General features: G+C 41.5%; 2 protein-coding genes across 8 annotated transcripts in view; one reads left to right on the top strand and one right to left on the bottom strand.

The window, feature by feature from the left end:
• Positions 1-1,702: 1,702 nt before the first annotated feature.
• The window catches only part of txndc16 (thioredoxin domain containing 16), a 21,785-nt gene continuing 5,267 nt past the window's right edge, over positions 1,703-18,220 (bottom strand). For 3 of the 7 annotated variants that reach the window (XM_050062994.1, XM_050062992.1, XM_050062990.1), the window contains exons 2-20: positions 13,947-14,127; positions 12,517-12,599; positions 12,292-12,365; positions 12,138-12,212; positions 11,864-11,985; positions 11,588-11,678; positions 10,792-10,942; positions 9,816-9,985; positions 9,664-9,724; positions 9,448-9,574; positions 9,214-9,360; positions 9,049-9,108; positions 8,030-8,234; positions 6,899-7,032; positions 5,655-5,739; positions 5,261-5,402; positions 4,330-4,517; positions 3,958-4,148; positions 1,703-2,000 (exon numbers count right to left, since the gene is read on the bottom strand). In XM_050062994.1, the coding sequence (XP_049918951.1) occupies positions 1,762-2,000; positions 3,958-4,148; positions 4,330-4,517; positions 5,261-5,402; positions 5,655-5,739; positions 6,899-7,032; positions 8,030-8,234; positions 9,049-9,108; positions 9,214-9,360; positions 9,448-9,574; positions 9,664-9,724; positions 9,816-9,985; positions 10,792-10,942; positions 11,588-11,678; positions 11,864-11,985; positions 12,138-12,212; positions 12,292-12,365; positions 12,517-12,599; positions 13,947-14,100 (2,499 nt within the window). In that variant the 5' untranslated portion in view covers positions 14,101-14,127 and the 3' untranslated portion in view covers positions 1,703-1,761. The other 4 variants (XM_050062995.1, XM_050062993.1, XM_050062996.1 and 1 more) reach the window with 4 other exon arrangements.
• Positions 15,069-18,220, top strand: part of gpr137c (G protein-coupled receptor 137c) — a 15,062-nt gene continuing 11,910 nt past the window's right edge. The window contains exon 1 of the mRNA XM_050062997.1: positions 15,069-16,188. Coding sequence (XP_049918954.1) covers positions 15,814-16,188 — 375 coding nt within the window. The 5' untranslated portion in view covers positions 15,069-15,813. The remainder of the gene's footprint in view (positions 16,189-18,220) is intronic.

Below are 18,220 nucleotides of genomic sequence, written 5' to 3' on the forward strand. Positions count from 1 at the left end.
TAGAGCTTTGACTCTCAGTTAGCCTGGCTACAGTGCTGAAAAGAAACCTGGGGTTGTTCTTATTGTCTTCTATTAATGCTGATTAATAGTTTACTCTGGCATTGCGGAGGCCCCTCTTATAAGTTTTGTATTGTGCCCAGTGTGTTAAATATATTCATCTAATTCCAATTTATTCACTCTATGACTGTTTTTTTCTGTTGTTGTGATAAACCCAGCACTTACAGCATCAAAACACCAATTTCCAAACTAATCTGCCAGGCTTCATATGTTCAGTCTGTCAGTTAGAGCAAAGACAAATCCAGTGGCTGGACAAAAATTAAGATTCACATAAAGGTTCAATAGAAAATCAAACCTAAATTGCAATCAAAGACTTCTTCAGATCCTTCAGTACATGGTTTCGAATGGATGCTCCCATTTAACTGGGAGGCTAATTGATTCAAACAACTCAAGGTCCCAGAAACCACATCTGAAACCACCATAATAAATAAAACAGAACAGTCCGACTGACCGATTTCACCTCTTTTGTTCTGCATCGCAACTGCCGGGAAAAATTACATAGCCATCCAATGATGCCACTGTCATTACGGGAGAAGAAGTGGAATGACTGGAAAATGACGTCAGAATAATTTCCAAGACATTTACGGGGCATAAATATCCTTCAAATAAAGTCACTGCAATTTTCAACGCACGCTGGGATTTAAGAGAGGAGGCAGATGTGGTAACAGTTAAAACATTACTGTGGCAAATCTGCAGAAAAGGTAAGCGTAGGAGCTGTTCAGATCATATGACCGAGCAGGATGTTGGCCTACTGGCACTGAAAACATGCCTTTGTTCATTTAAAAAGCCCTGAACATTTGCATGTAACTTTTTCAGATCCATCAGTAAGATAAATCTGAGCAAGTTGGTGCTAGACTACCTCCCTAAGGCTCAGAACTTGCTGTGGTTTCATTTACCAGCAGAGCTACACTGAAAAATCACGAACACTTCACCAGAAATCAAGTTACAAAACTATAGCAGTAAGAAACTAGCCTTATTTAAAGACCCTAAGTAGACCTATTTCCACACCCTAGGTCCGCTTGTACAGTGGCATATTTACTGCAGACTGTGCCCTAAGCAGGGAACGCATCTTCTAGGACCATGTACATGTATTTGCAGAGTGATGAGGGCGATACTTCCTCCCTCCAGTGGTAAGCATCTGTCTTCTGCGTTTGGCCTTATTTTTTTGGGACCTCAGATTTGAGATCAAACCTGTCTTTTTTAACTTCATATGTTGTGCACACGTCAACATTCGCTGAACAAGTAACAGCTTCCCATGCATCTTCTTCTAGATTATCTTCCATCAACTATTGACGCAACATGACAGCTCGTTTGGCGTTCACTTCCTTCCTCTTTAGGATTTTGTTTGGAAATTCTCAGCTTAATTCTCTCAACTTTTCTTTTCTTTACCTGTGTGCACGCGGCCCTGTAGTCTTATGCAAATTTGATGGGGGTTGGTGAGGTGTTTACCTATGCTAGTTAGGGCCAACTAGCACACGCTTTCAATTCACAAGGACAATAGGCTTTACGATTATAAAAACACAGGTGCAAACAATTCAGCGGTTTAAGGGCATGTCATGAATTTGAATAAGTGAACAAGGCCCAACCATCCTATGATAAACACAGCATAATAATGTTAGTAAAAAGAAAAAACTGAAGCCCAGAATCAACAGAAAAATGTGTTTAATCAATGCCTTTGTGTCATTACCCTCCCATCTTGTTCTGTTACAGTTCAGAGTGAGTGTCTGGGTTACTGTCAGAAGTGGGAACGCTAGAGGAGGAATCCGTCGCTTCTTTTAACATCACATGTTCTTCGATATTCACATCTTCCTCATCCTCTTCTTCCTCTTCCACTTCTCCTTCAGGAGGGTGCTGCTGGGTGGAGTTCGATTCCTGCATGTCCATGGCTTTTAGGAAGTCGTAGAAGTCGGCATTGGGAGGCCAGCTGTCCTCACCCAACATCCCTACAGAGACAGAACAAGACAGAGATCTAGATGTGGTGCAACACAAAAGAACTTTGGGCCCCCATAGTTTGGTCCTGAAGTTAAATTTAAATTCATGAAAAATAACGCAACATTTACAAAGGAATCAAAATTATTTCTGTAACTTCCAAGATATTGAGAGATATGAGAGAAAGTGACAGATAGAATCCAGATATCAGCCTTTAAAACCTCTAATAGGCAAATGACAAGTCAATTTTGAAAGGGAAACTTCAGAGAGTCCAATGCTTTTTTAAACTGAAGACAAACACAAGATTTACACATCCAGTCGAAAGAAACGTTCTGGAAACCGCCTTGCAAGGAAACATGGTCCCAGGAAGTATAAACTTTCAGGTCTCTGGTTTCTCTGTGGAGAATGGACGGAATGTGCTGCATGACAATCCCTTGGTCTAGATAGACTGAGACGAGTCACAGCGAGACCGCTGTCTTATCTCGACACTTGCCTGCCCCAGCTACAGAGTTCAAAGGTTAATTGCTCCGGACAGTTGAGGTTTAAAGTATCCACAATAATCACCTTCATTTAAAGACCCTGTTTACAATCATTACATGTTTCACTGCTCGGCTCAAAGCCTCTTGCACATACCTTTCACATTCCTCGAAAGGGAACAACACAAGCTCAGTCCTGTCGCTGCTTTATCAATAAGCTAGTCTGTCTGTAACCTCTGCGGAGTACATGTGATTATATGTGTGACTCAATAAAGATGATATACTGGAGGAAAAAAGGGAGAGACATTATGAGCTAATCCCTTTTCTCCAGGACTGTAAGTTTACATGGGAGGATAGCTGTCACATCTTAATCTGTCATTTCTTTAATGCTTTTTTTGGATTTCTTTATATGAAGTCATTCACATCTTTGTATAGAAACATTTAACAGACACGTGGCTCCATATTTTACTAGAGTTGTATTTTATGTAATTGGACACATAACCTGCCTGATTAGAGCCACAGAATTTGAGGCTCTAATCAGCCTCTTCTGATGTCTCATAAAATGTCACATTTGCATTTAAGCCTTTATCAGCTGCACTTATTTCACTGTTTAAAAAAACTCAAATGAGAGTAAATGTAGGTCAACAAAGTGGAAATGTACCCGCACAATCTGCTGGAAAGTCACTGCAGGTAGTCACCTAATCACTGCATGTAAGCAGGCAATTACAACGGAAAAGAGCGTCAATGCTGCAGTTAAAAACGTCATTGCAGCAACTCCTGCTGCTTGAGAGATGACGACCTCTGCGTTGCAAAAAGACCTGCCATGTTTGCTTTGATGTGGTCTACTCAGTCATTTGCTTGCTGCTTTAAATAGTGCGGGGAAATTCTAATTTGTTTACAATGCAGACGGAACACAGACAAGCAGACTGCATTAAATACAAGGTGTTAATGTGAGAGTCTAAGTGGTTTATTCATTACGGATGAAAACACATCCAGATGCAGCCTGCATTTCGGTAGGTGCTAAAAGGGCTGCTTAAAGAAAAATAAAAACAAGCTAAAAGAAATATTCTAAGGACCTATAAGAGTGAATAAAGAGGGGGGTAAAGATGTTTTTTGCCTGTATTGTTGGCTTTTGGGTTCAGTTTTATAGGCTTGCGTGTACTTGTACTTCTGTTATTTTGCTTGATTTAAAACATATCTGCAACAGAGTTCAGGCAGTTTTGTTGTGCACAGCTTTGAGCTTGTGGTGGGTTCAAGTTTTCGAATGCTTGGTTAGTCAGCTGGTAGATCTCCACTGCTGATTTTCACAGTGTTTGATGATAAAGATCTGGAGCTAGATGCAGATTCAAATATCTCTAAACATCTACAATTAAAATAACAAATTGGGTTTAAACATCCTGTGATCTTATGTCATAATATCATATTATTTACTTTCCTATATACTGCTGGCTTTTATTTTCTTAACTCGTTGCTGTGCAGCACCTCCCCCTCTTACCTGCTGCTGATTCAGTCCCACCCTCGATCCTCTGCAGCCACTGCAGGACAGACGAGGCCACTATAGGCGTGTTGGGGGGGTACTGATAGATTTCATCTCCAGAGGGCAAATGGGTGAGGACTAGAGCAGGGAGGGGGGGCATTGAGCCCAGGTATGACCCCAGGACAGACATACCAGCTGGAGTACGACCACTGAAACACACACCAACAACAGATACATATATTTACACTACATGATAAACTGAATTTATTTATGTGCATGATGGATGGATGGATGGATGGATGGATGGAGCAACAAAGCTGGTGCCATCTGGTAGGGTCATTTTGATAAATGACTAAAGAATTGATCAGTAACATTGATTGATGTACACACAGGTGGATCCAGCAGGCCAGGTAGCGCTCCATCTTCCCCCCTCCCAACGCCACCACTCCTCTCATCTCCTCCACCAGCGCCTGGTTCTGCCTCTGCCCGATCTCATCCTCCTCCTCTCCCACAAAGAGGAGGAGGAGGGCTTTACCCAGGGAGAGGAAGGACGGTAGGTTTTCCACTGTCAGCTCAGGCTGGAGATAAAACAGAGATAAGAAGGAAGGAGTGGTTCAGATGTACATATTATTCCAGTGATTTCCTGGAAGGTGACAGTAGTGACGGCTCAGCAACATATAACATAAAATCTATATCTACATTTACATCCCTCTTTCCCAACTTCTGCTGTTAAGTGGCTCAACCTGAGTAGACTGACGAGACATTGCTGCATTTCAGTCTTGGTGAAAATGAGGACAACAGCACCATCAAAAGGAATACTTTGTCATTACACTTCAACTATTTGCCTTCACAGCACCAGAAACTAATCTGGAGCCAAATCCATCGGCACAATAAACACTCTTAGAGTGAACTGAACTTGTCTTGTTGAGCAACATCTGCATTAAAGATGGCTGTCTGCACATCAGTGTTTTTGTTTAGACATGAAGCATGACCCTGCTCTTGGACGTATTCAGGAAAACCCTTCTAAACTCTGAGGATCCACATATGGAGCTTGTTATCTGTGACATACTGTGAACAATTCCATCTTGGCTTTTACATATTCCCAAGAAGTTGCGCCCACATCATTTATTTACGGCTATTTAATTTCATGAGATTTAAATGAAGATAGGCCCAGATGAGGGCTGAGAAACGCTGGCACTTTAGACTTTTGGCTCTGTTTGAACGGTTTATCAGACAATAACAAATAACTTTGTTTAGTATTTCCCAATGCAGTCAGGACTTTATATCACAGTCAGACAAACAAACACATAGTCTGATTTACCAGCGGATGCAGCAGTGCAGTGTTTATGTGTGAGAGCAGCTCCTCAGCAGAGGTAGACAGAGACAGTATGGAGGGATGAGTGTGTGTCTTCCAAGATGGAAATACCAACAGTGCAGGAAGGTCCACAGTGTGCTCTGCTGCCCTGAACAGCAAACATAAAACACAAAAAAAAACCTGACTAAATTTTAATTATCTTTGATCTCGACTTAGACATCCTGAGTGAATTCTACTCCTTAAAAACAAACAGCTCCCGCTCATCCTTTGGTTATGTTGTGTTTTATCAAATCCAGACAAAAGCACTCAAAGCACTTCAAGTGAATGAGTAAAATTCATCTTCAAACTGTCAGGGACAAACTTGAAACAGCAATGGCAAGACTGAATTTAGAGCTGTTACCATTTCTCTGCCAGCCCATCGGTGAGCAGTCCGCTCAGCACCTCTCCTCTTAATGAGTTTGCTGCTTCAGTAAACAGCGGCACACCTAGCGAGACAAACAAATAACCATTACATCATCATGTGATGTTACGCTGTTACGTTATGAGTTCCCCCAATCATAGCAGTCCCCTGCATCACGTCACTAAACTCACTAACTTATTTCTGGTTGTGAAGATGCAGACATGCGACACGAACATCTCACATTTACAAACAAAAATGACAGCTAAAGACGTGCAAGGCAATCCCCTGTTTTGCAAGAAAGCGAGGGCAAACTGTTTTGTACCATGTGCAACACTGTGGTGGAACACAAACAGTTTTCGACCACAAAACACACCCGGAGAATGGCTGAAATGTGTGCTGTAATGACAACAGACAAAATAAGTCACCCTGACAGAGGCTGCTGTATCCACATCTATTGCACATGCTGAAAATATCAATTGTTGTCCATAAACAGTTCACTGAGCCACACTGTTGCACTTCATTACCATGAACACATGAATCCCACACACATCATCCTGCTGACAGAAATAGGCTGAGTTCTGACAGACTTAACCACTGTGTGAAAAACTCAGCTCCATCATTTATTTGACTGGAGCTCGTCCGCTGACACAGCGGGGGTGCTCATGCAGAGAGGAAAAGGGTTGAATCCGGCTCATTATGCCAGACCACAACATGCCCACCTACAGCAAGGCACCATGGAGGTCAATCAAATACATGCAAGCACACATTCTTGGTAGATTACTTTGTAACATGAATTTCCACTGTTAACCTCGCAATTGTAAATAGTTGTCATCCTAGTTACTACTATAAACTGCTGTGCGTTTAACCTCACAGATCTGTTCCTCAAACTGGACTTCCCGGATCCTGTTTCATGTCTCACACTGGTACCTGAGGCACAACCACAGCCACAGGGATGTTTTCTGACCTGTACACCTGCTGACACTCCAAATGTGTATTCATCTGCAGCTGAAAATAGTCTCCGACAGATACACTGTTTACTCCTGTTTGAGTAACACCAGCCTTAAACTCAACTTTTGGGACATAATTAGTCTAGACCTTCTGATTAACTGAGGCACAGTTGCTGTATGAATTAAAAAGTGAAAACCACTGCCATCCCATCCCCACTGAACATGTCAAAAGTCATCTGTAGCCAATAATGTTCACTGATTTGCGCATCACACCAAAACACACAACAGCCGCCTTACCTGTGTGTGTTTGTGTCCTGAACAGTCCCAGTACTCTGCCAGGCTTGTAGCCTGCTAATTCAGCGTGAGGTACTTGAAGGAATGATGTCACTTCCTCTTGGGTGGACAGTAGTGCAGGAGACTCTGGCTGGCTCCTGGTTAAAGGAGAGACAAATAAGCTGTGTGTATTGTTCCTCCGGTATCTAATTCTTATCGAACAATAAATACAAGAAGATTTATATATTAAACAAGACAGGACAGTAGACTGACAGTTCCTGACTCTTGAGCCTAAAAAGTCTAGAAAGAAAAAATATAGCTGAGTAAGACAACATTTTGGTCTGACTGGTCTCATTGTGCTTTGAGGAGACACTCCTCAATCAAAACATGATGAAATAGAAGCACGGATTGAAGTCTGGGGGCAGTTGTGGGCCAAAAAAGCTTTGCCTGTGGAGAACATCCTGAGTTATAGAAAACATAACCAGCCATCTACATAAGCAATGACTCAGAGACTCCTACAAATTGAAAATATATTTGTACAAGCTCCCCAACATGGATTTACATTCTGTGTGTTTCTGCTTATTTTCTCTGCATCATTCTGATACAATCATGTCTTTTTTCTGGTTACTGTCCTCAAAAACCCATTTGATGTCCTTGCTGTATCTGAAATGATGTCCAAGACAAACATCCCTAAAGGGACATTAAAGTGTATTGCATCCTTTCTTGACTTCCTTTATCATATATGGGGTTAGAACCTTCACAAGCAGTGTACTTTGGTTGTTGTTTGCATTAATGTAGATGATCAAATTGTTTGTAATTGGTTGAATGAGCCCCATAGTGACTTTTGCCTCAAATGTAGAATATGTAATTAGTACTGTACTTAAACAAAGTTGGGGGACTCACAAGACACAGAAATTAAAATGTCAAGATCGAAGCAGCAGTGTGAGATATGCTGACGTTTTATCAAAATTCTCAAGTAACAAAATTAGCATTAATACTGACTACCTCACTGCTTGAAAGGTTGGTGACTTGTTTATGTTAATGTTGTGCTCTCCATAACTCGGACTGGAAGAATTCAACATGATGTAATTCAACTCCTCATTTCAAAATAATTTCAAAGACAAATTCCTCTCTGTGGATTCTTGGAAAACTCACAGTACGATGAAGCGATACAGCGCCTCACTACCCAGCATGCCTCTGTAGTGCTGAGCTGTCTGCTGGGGGCGGAGCAGCAAGATGCTGGGGAAGGTCGTGATTGGCTGAAATGGGATCGGGAGGGAGCCGCCTGGCTGAGCAGCGCAGAGGTCAGTCCACTCTCCACAGTCGACCGCGCACATCTGGACGTCAGAATCTGAAGAGACTGATTAATCAGGCAGACATTGAAATCAAGTCAAAGCTTTGATGATATCTCTGTTCATCTGTTAAGTCATCAGAAACATCAAAATGATAAATAACCTCGAGGAGATCTCCTACAACCCCAGAACTTGCCTATGAATGATCCTGTTTTTAAGTTTTCTTCAGTATCAAAGTGATGTACAGTGCTAACCTCCATTTGTACGTTAAACAAATAGAGCTGATTCTGATGTCATCATCTTTCGAGATTTTGCTCTTTAGATAGATTTGAGCTTGCTCATCCTGCAAATGGGTCTCCATGCAGTGTAGAGAGATGAGCCTCCTACAACCAACATGCTGCCAAAACTTTTATTTATAATCACCAATGCAGCCTTTTTAAATTCTGTGTTTGACAAAATCTGGTTGGAAATTCAGGGTGGAATTTCTACAAGACAAATTATAGACACGGGACATGGTCACGGGATAAAGATCACAGACAACCTGCGCCATTATTCCAAATCACACAAGGTCCCCAGGTAATACCAGCTCCATGTAAACAGGATTAAATAATACTGATAAGAGTTACAAAATCCATTAATATTAACTTTTTTGTGTTGCACAATAATAAAAAATAACATTAATAAGGCTCAGAAAGTCCCATCAATATGTTCCTATATTCCTGGAGCACTGACGTCTCCTATATCTTTTCATATAAAAATGTTAGTTTGCCCTGTTGTTGAAAATCTTTGTACATGTAGACAAAAGGTCAACAATTAAAAATTACCCACAGTGTCAGTCTTTGAAAACCATAAAAACTGCTCTTCCTATGCTTTCCTGTTTACCTTCAAGTATCTCTGCAACTTCAATGAAGGAGCTGAGACAAGACATTGAAACAGCATCCCCTGGTGGTAGAAGCAGAAACTACAGTTAATACCATCCACATGTATTGTAACTTGTATTAATTTGCTTCCCATCCTTGACAGGACAGTAGCAAGAGCGTGGCTTACATCTGAGGTAGAAGAGCACCACTGTCAGGCTGCTTTGAGCTACTGTGGCGTGGAAGTTGTCGGAGGTTAGTTGGATAATTAAGTCCATGTCCAGCAAGTTGCCTCGACTTTCGTAAAAAGACATTGCAACTTCATCGTCCAGCTTGCCTGGAAGCAGACAAAGAAACACATAAACACACAGATACACTCTCCTTTGTCTCTCTTTCACCCTCAGTTTTACCATCAGACACTTACCAAAATGTGTATCCTCATCATCCTCCTCCACCCCCTCGTCCTCATCTTCTTCTTCTTTATCTTGATTTTTGAAGAGCTCCAACACCTCATCGAGGACTTGCAAGGTCAAATACTTCACCTCTGAACTCTCAAACCACACACACACACAAAGGTAAACACACATGGGTAAAAATAACAAGTATTCTTATCTTGTATGGATGTGTGGGATCATAATACCTTCTCAGGCAGCCTGTAAGCAGCATTATATTCACTGGGTGTTTTCACTGCAGGACTCTGCCTGATAACACACACACACAATAAAAAGAATAAAGCACAACACAGAGCTATATGTTTAGGATGCTCATAGATGATGTACCTGTATCTCTTACCTGTGTACGAGCACCAGCAGGGCGAGGCCCCGCAGTCTCCAGGCCAGAGTGGTGGCCGTGTCCAGGTCTAGGTGCTTGGTTGCAGGACGAGAGAACAAGAAGACCTGGGGGGTCTGTTGGTAGGGGAACTGAGGGGGCTGGACCGAGGAGGGGTCTTCATAAACTTCAGTCTGGCAGTGGAGGGACAAATACAGTTATGTACAAATCCACACATTGTATTCACTCTTGCGTTTTATGTTTTTTCTGACCTATGCTGATGAAATATGTTTATTTTGGATTAAAGGTGTCTTAAAGTCTTAAGTAGAGCTGAAATGATTATGCTGCTTTCACATGGAATCAGGCAGACAGCAAACAGCTCAGGAAAAACAAACCAATAGTCCGATGGAATAGCAGGATCGCAAAACAAAATGTGTGATGATAAAATTCTTTTGAACTGGAACTGGCTTTAAGGCTCCTGAGAACAATCATTTCAAGTGATAGAGGTTTCTGTATTTACAGCTTCACTCTCCTCCTCCATGTCTGCCTAAATCACGTTACCTTGTGAGGCGGCAGGATTCTAAAGATCCCAAGATTACTTGAGACTCACATGATCGAACAAGACTCCAGCCCTGATCTGCTACATAGTCTGCTCCAAATAGCTCCCGCAGTAGAAACGGTATTGCCAAATCTTTGTTGTTTCCCATCTCTCTCTCCTTCATTTCCTGTCAGCTCTCAAACCAGAATGATTTTTTTTCTGTTGACTGATTAATTCAATGATTCTCGACCATGGGGCCAGGACCCCTTCAAGGGGCCACAGCACAATCATAACCAGTAGACATATGCAACCAGTGACAAAAGGAAGAAAGAAGACGTTGCTCCATTTTAAGGGGTCACACGATGAAAAAGGTGGATTAATATCCTGATCATTTTAGCTCTAATAACTTTAAATATAAAGGAAATCTTTGCTTAAGTGGCTCTATACTTTCATCCTACTTACCACCAGTGGAGCCTCCATGAGCTGCAGGAAGGAGTGGAGGCTGAGGGTGGACAGGGGTTTCCTCATACGGGTCAACGGGCAGCGCTCAGAGGACTTTGGAGTTGTACAGTGGAGGAACCACACTCGAGACGAGTGAGACAACTCATTGACACTGAAAGACAGACAAAGAGACACAAAGTTAATACAATCTTTCTTATAAAACATACTCCTCAGCTTTTAGCGGTTTGATGACACATTCAGATTTTTTCAGACTGCCTCAACATCATCACGTGAAATGAATAAAACAGATGATGTTTCAAGACAACTAATGTGCAGAGGCAAGAAAACTTTTCCCTAGAACATTCCTGTGCAGTTGGCAATGCAGTGTTTGGCTTGGCACGTGTCTAACTGACAAAGACTCATTCGTAGTCTACAAAAAAAACAACCAAATTACTTTGTCATAATGACTCTACAGAAGGGTTCGAACCATTCATCCAAAACATATTTCCTCATCTGATGTTTTTGTGAGCATGGTGGTGGAGAGTTGCTGCTCCAAACTCTCCCATGGGTGTTCGGTGAGGTTAAAATCAGAGGAGTGTGTCAGGATGAAAAATTACCAGTTAGACAAGGCTTACTTCAATAAATCAGACCTTCTTAAAGGGAATTAGGTTTCATAATAAATGATGTTTAAATAAGTCTAACATGGATCCTTCCAAGTTCAATGCTTTTCTCAGAAAACATAATGTGCGGACTGCAAAGGCCATGGCATATGAATCACATCTCAGAAAAGAAAAGAAAAAAGAAAAGAAGAACCTACCCTAAGTGCTTCAAAACTGGGCCCCCAGTTATGAGGATGAACTGGTATTTGGATCCGTACACATATGCTGTCTCCATCATTGACCTGTGCTCTTAAGTGATACAATCAGCAGAAACAATATAATTAATTTAATTAGTCATTAAAGTCAATCAATCAATGAGACAATCTGTGTTGCAACCTTACACGATCATGCGATCCATGAGTCAGTCCTTAGACACGAGCCAGATAACCTCCATCACTGACATTTTGCTTCCAACCTCAAATTCTTTTTCATACCTTGTGTTCCCAGACTGCGGACGTAACCCAGCACGATATCCTTCTTCCCTCTGACTGCCTTCTCCATGGCCAGCAGGTCGGTGTCTGTGTGGACGTACTTGACCTCTTCTCGCAGAATAGCACTGGAAGAGAAAGGCAGAGAGAAAAAGCTGTTATTATTCTGGATCATTGGGAGTCTGCATGAGAACACAAAAAATAATACTTCACAATGGGAAATATTAGATAAAAAAGACATAATAAAATAAATCATGTGAATAAATTGCTGCTTACTTACAACAGGACTTCAGAGACGATGGAGTTGACGTCAAACACGGTGTCCAAGTCAAAACCCAAGAACTCCTTACCACCCCTGACAGAAAGACAAAGACGAAAGTTGAAAAGAGTTACAACCAACAGCTCTAACAAGTACTGTACTCCACACAACCGACCTGAACAGAAACGCTGTGTGCAGCGCCCTTTCTTCTGTGCAGTATGTGTGAACCAGCTCTTTATTGCAGTTGACCTAAACAGAAAGAACAAAACAATACTGAACTGTCACCTCTCCATCCATTCACTTCCTGATATCTGTGTCCACAGTTAATAAAAAAAAACTATGCTTTGATGTCGGCTTCAATGACAAATGGAGCACATTGCACTGAGAGGACTACAGTTACCTTGCCAACCAGAACTCCATAATCCTGCAGAGCGTCAGCAGACTTCTCCAGCTCCACCAAGAAGAGAGAGATGGTTGGAGAGACTGGAGACACAGAAATACTGTTATGTTTGGATCTTTGCTGATATGGCAGCAAAAACTGATGCATAGAGAATGAAGGACTCCTATCATTAATATCATGAAACTGGAACTTGGCATTGCATGTTATTAGACTATCTACCATTGTCAGCTGAAGGCTATCTTTTTTCAAGAAGGTCCCGCAGTTGTGCGCCTATTCCTGACATAGGGTAATAAGGGCTTCAACAACCTCAGAACCTCAAACCATGTTTGCACTTTTAAATTATATTCAAATACTACATATACTCTACTATTCCAGAATAAAACAACACAAAATCTTATACAAATATATCTTGTCTCTCTTCAGCATTGAATGACCTTAAATTCATCAAACCACACATCTGAGAAGAAGCTAGATGTAAACTTGAAATGTTAAAGGTCGCATACTGTTAAAAAGTCAGATTTCCATATCTTTTTTAATCATGAAGAAGGCACAGGTGCTGTATAGGACTTCTGGGAAGTTGTGATGTCACAATGATACTGTATAAATTTATAGCGTCATTATAGTGCCATAACAGTGATGAGATGCTGAAAGCACAGACGTAGAAGACCCTGAAACAGTGATCAATCAAAGCAGTCCGGGGTATTGTTTTTGAGGGGGACTTAAAGAGACAGGTACTAAAACTGAGTGTTTCAGATAGAGGGTGAATACATCTATATTAGGGCTGCCACTAACTATTATTTTCATTGTCGACTAATCTGTCGATTATTTCTTCGATTAGTCAACTAATCATTTCATCGAAAAATGTGTTAAAATGTTGAAAAATGTCGGTCTGTCTCGCCCAAACCCCAAAATTACGTCATCTAATGTCTTGTTTCGCACTCACGCCAAAGGGTTTTAGTTCACTGTCACGGGAGAATGTGTAAAGCTGCCAATATTTGAACGTAAGAAGCTGCAATAAGAGTATTTTGGGTACTTTTATAGTGCTTTTCTATGAAAAATGACTCAAACCGATTAGTTGACTATTAAATAGTCACCGATTATTTTAATAGTTGATTAGTCATTGATTAGTCGACTAATCGTGGCAGCCCTAATCTATATTCAGGCAGACAGTATGAGAATAATAAAATGATTTTTGAACATTTAAGCATGTGAATTTGCTGTAGTAGAAACCCCATTTACAAGTATTAACCCGAAAGCAAGCATAATATAGGACCTTTAAGTTCCCTATAGTCTTTAACATTACAAAATTCTGTGCTGAAATAAATATTCTAAGTGTGTCTGGCTCTGACATTTGGAGATTAAGACACTGGAGTCTACCAACTACTTTTACTGACAATACAAATTTGGAAAAGGCTGCATGAGTGACTTACCTTGATGCTCAAAATAGATGAACATCATCTTTCCAGAATGCAATTTCTCATAGAAGTCTGCAGCTGTGTATTCTATCAGATCAGATGTGTTGGCCTTCTCTGTGCATCCTCCTGACCTCATCCACAGCAGGAAAACAGCAATACACATCCACATCTTGGAGGACAGATTGCTTTGAGCTCTCTGTGGAGGAAAAAAATATGGTAATGAAAGATGTATACGCGTTATTAGCATCGAGGAATAAAAAGACAAGAACCGTGCTGTCTGTGCATAACTGTTTAGCAGACACACATGATGAGAATGATCCCATACAAACCAAGGATAACAATATGAACGCTCACTATAAATCCATATGACCTGCACTATGTTGTTTATAACCGTATCATATTTGTTCGTCCGTTACATGGAGCTGAATAGGAACACATTAAGTTAAGTGACAACAAAGATGCTAGCTTTTTACCTGAGAAAGTCGAGGTGGGGTTAAAGTTCACCTTTTGTCTTTCCAAGTGTCACAAACGCTACAAACCACAGCTAAACCCGTGGTGAAAGAACATGAAGACATTGTGACGCTAATTATAGGCAGCAGCTTCTTCTACGAGTGTAAAATCCCGAAGAAAGTCCAAAAATGGCGCTTTCTGCTTTACATCGAATTGTAAGTAATGCTAGCAGATTCATTAGCTGGGTATGTTAGCTAGCTAGTGATGCCGTAAAGACCGTTAAATGTAAAATAGACATTTCAGCATATGCCCGTGGGAGATGTAATGTTAGGCCACCGATAAGTAAGTTTTCAAGGTTATTTTTCACCAAGTTACACAGTGAAATGTGAAAAATGTGTCTTGAGGGAATGATGCTCCATATTTCGACAAACAGTGACAAAGCTATTTCAGTTAAAAGAGTACTTCCGGTTATCGTTTTAAAATAAAATCCTCAAATGAAAAATGTGTTGCGTTTCTGAGTAAGTTAGTGCGTACCGCTCTTAAGATAACAAAAAAAATGTTACTTTAAGAATCTTGAGTTGGTGAGAATACATGTTATTCAGAAAGACTGCTGTTCAATTAATGCGAGCCAACATTTAAGCTCTTATTTTGAAGGCAGCACCGCATTTCCGTAACTAACGGTTATCGCTTGTCAACTTGACGTAAATGTCTGGCTGTTGTTTTGATGCCTCTTTCTCTGGGAGTGACGCCCACGTGCTTCATTGAGCCAATGAGATGCGGGAACAGTTTTGACTTGAACAAATGGCCAATCACAAGCGCATAGAGGGCGGGCACTACTGCAGCTGACATCATCATAAACCAATGGAGTGAGGAAGCTGTGGAGGTTGGGCGGCAGGGTTAACCAATGAAACAGCGCAGTGGGGAAGTAGGTGTGAGGACGTCTTTCTAGTGGGAGCTTTAGCTCGGAAACTGGCGAGAATCGGTGGCTCAACAGTCAGCTGTTTCTCATTAAAATTAGGTTAACGTTGAGCCAAGATGGCGGCCCATGAAACAACAGTTTCCGTTTCAGTTGAGAACAAGGGGGCGGGTCTAAAACTGCATCACAGCTGATCTGGAGGTTTTTCCCCCTTAAGTTGTTTTCTGCAGAGAACAGCTTTGCAGAGATTCAGAGGGGGACCTCTCTCTTGTTTTACATCTTGTTGTTTTTAACCTGGCGTTTTTTAAATCTACACCCTAATTTTTATTCGGATTTAAACCCCAGCGTTGCTTCACGATGCCACTTCTTTTCAGAATAAACTGTTTTTATCGCAATTTTTCACCCGAATACCCTCGTCTTTTTTGTCTTCCACGGTGTGTTTAGCCCAGGTCTGACCCACTTTCAGTGTTTTCGCCCCCACAGCATCCCATGTGTTAGCGCGAGCCGTCAGTGGAGATGTTTTCAGCAGGAGAGGAGGTTAATTCCCATTTGTTTACCTCACTGAAGGAGTCCCCTGGAGCTGCAATCTCCCCAACACTGGAGCTCAGTCTAACCACCGTCTACACCGTCCTCTACTCCTTCCTGTTTGTTTTCGTTTACCTGCAGCTCTGGCTCATTTTGCACTACGGACACAAGCGCTTCAGCTACCAGAGTGTGTTTTTGTTCCTGTGCTTGCTGTGGGCAGCGCTGAGGACGACCCTCTTCTCTTTCTACTTTAAAAATGTGGTGCAGGCCAACCAGCTGCAGCCTCTGGCCTACTGGCTGCTCTACTGCTGCCCTGTCTGCCTGCAGTTCTTCACACTCTGCCTACTCAACCTTTACTTCACACAGGTAGGACTGCATTGTGTGTTTGTGTGTGAGAGAGACAGAGAGAGGAGGGTGTGCTGTGTTTGTGTGACCTGATTTCACAAACCAGCTGACACTGCAATTTTGTGTACACTCTATTGACACACAGTTTAACTTCCATACAGGCAAATTAAGCTGTTATTCTGTTCAACTGTACTCTATTGACCCATGTGAAGGATTCCTATTAACCCAAGGTCCTGTTCCCAACATCATCCACCACCCTGTGGGCAAAAGCTCTTCAAGGATGATTACCCAACTCTTGTTAACAGTGCAATTTACCAGTTTAATTTGACACATTGAATTTGCAGTTAACAGCAAAGATAAAAGACCAGCTGTATAAAAACTACAGCTCCCATGAGGCTTTGACAGTGCTCCTTTGGCACAGGTTTGTTGGGCATTTTCATTATTTTCTGATGTTTTATTGACTTAATAATCAATTGTTGACTGAGAATATAGTCGCAGAGCAGCTCAGTTGTCACTGAAAATGAGTGCCAGCCCTGCATTAAACTAAAAAAAAATCTGATTTTCATATTGGTGAGTACATTTATTTAGAATTTGCTTGAGGCCTCTGTGTCAGTGAAGTGTGGTTATCTGGAAATAACACATAACCTTAAAGGAATAGTTCGACCTTGTGTCAACACTAAATTTCGTGGTCATTGTGAGGTTTCCAGGCAACGAGCAGTGACTCCAGGAAGTTGCACCCAGCTAAGAAGTCCTGCACGTAACCCCCTGGCCCCCAGGAAGTGTGTCAGGCTTTGAAGACAATTTTTGTAGCAGCCAAACACGTAATGCCAAAGGGCCCAAAAAGACTTTTTCCCCATAGACTTACATTGTGAAAGAGATGCTTTAAATCAGAAGATACATTTTTGAGCGCCATAACCTCCACAAAATGACTCATTGAACCATTGGGATTTGGTCCATTAACATTTACAAAGTCTAGAAGAGCCGCATGATTAAATCATTTTTAACCCCATTCAAGTTAGCTACGTGCTAACCTGGAAGTAAGCCACTGGACCCCACAATGCAGAAGATCTGGGTAATTCCATACCACAGAAAACAGGCTTTTTTGGCTTCACGCGTCACTAAGCAACTTTAACAGGAATAAATGGGGTCCTGCCTCCAACTAGAGTTGCCACCCGTTCGGTTTTTCTCAGAATTGTTCTCTTTTTTCATCAGCTGTCCCGGGAAAAAAAATCTCTCCCGGGACACAATTTGTCCTGTTTTTTGGGGAAAATGCAGCAGCAGCAGGCCAAGGAGTCGATCCAGAATCAATGCAATCAGTGCAACAGGCCCCGAACGACGCATAGTGTGTCCAAATTCACACCTGTTCTTCTCTATGGTTTTTCTCCGCGTACGTGCGTCATAGCGAGAAGCCACGCATACCACGTGAAACAGCGGAATCGTAGCTTTCCGAATGTTTTCACAGCAAAAAAAATGATAAAGTTACACTAAAATTATGTATAACAGAGCTTTCATACAGCTATAAATAAATCACGCTATAAATACAGATCAATTGTCTACCAAATAAAATCCTGACGAATTTCTTTACAACCCATTATACAGATCTTGTTATCAGTCACTTCATATAGTGAGGAATATCGTATCTTACCACGTCTTAGGCTTGCGTGTGTTTCTCCCTGTCTATCCACACTTGTAGTCTAGATAGACAAGACCAGCCCCTTCACCTTTGCGCACCCAGACAATTGAGGCCTAATTAGTGTTGTCACGATACCAAAATCTTTGTTTCGGTACCAATACCAATATGAATTTCGATACTTTTCGATACTCTTTGGTACTTTTCCTAAGGAAAAGTCCTTTTGGATACAAACCTTTAGAACAACAAATAGTAGGGGTGTAACGGTACCAAAATATCATGGTTCGGTAAGTACCTCGGTACGGACGTCACGGTTTGGTAACTCAAATGTCCCACCAAGTTTGTGTTGTCTCGTGTTGTCTCCCTTTGCGAGGCAGACTTTTTCTTGTATTTTTTCACGTGCGCCAGCTGCGAATGTTGATA

Source organism: Epinephelus moara, chromosome 15 (assembly GCF_006386435.1).
Source record: "Epinephelus moara isolate mb chromosome 15, YSFRI_EMoa_1.0, whole genome shotgun sequence".
Lineage (NCBI taxonomy): Eukaryota > Metazoa > Chordata > Actinopteri > Perciformes > Serranidae > Epinephelus > Epinephelus moara.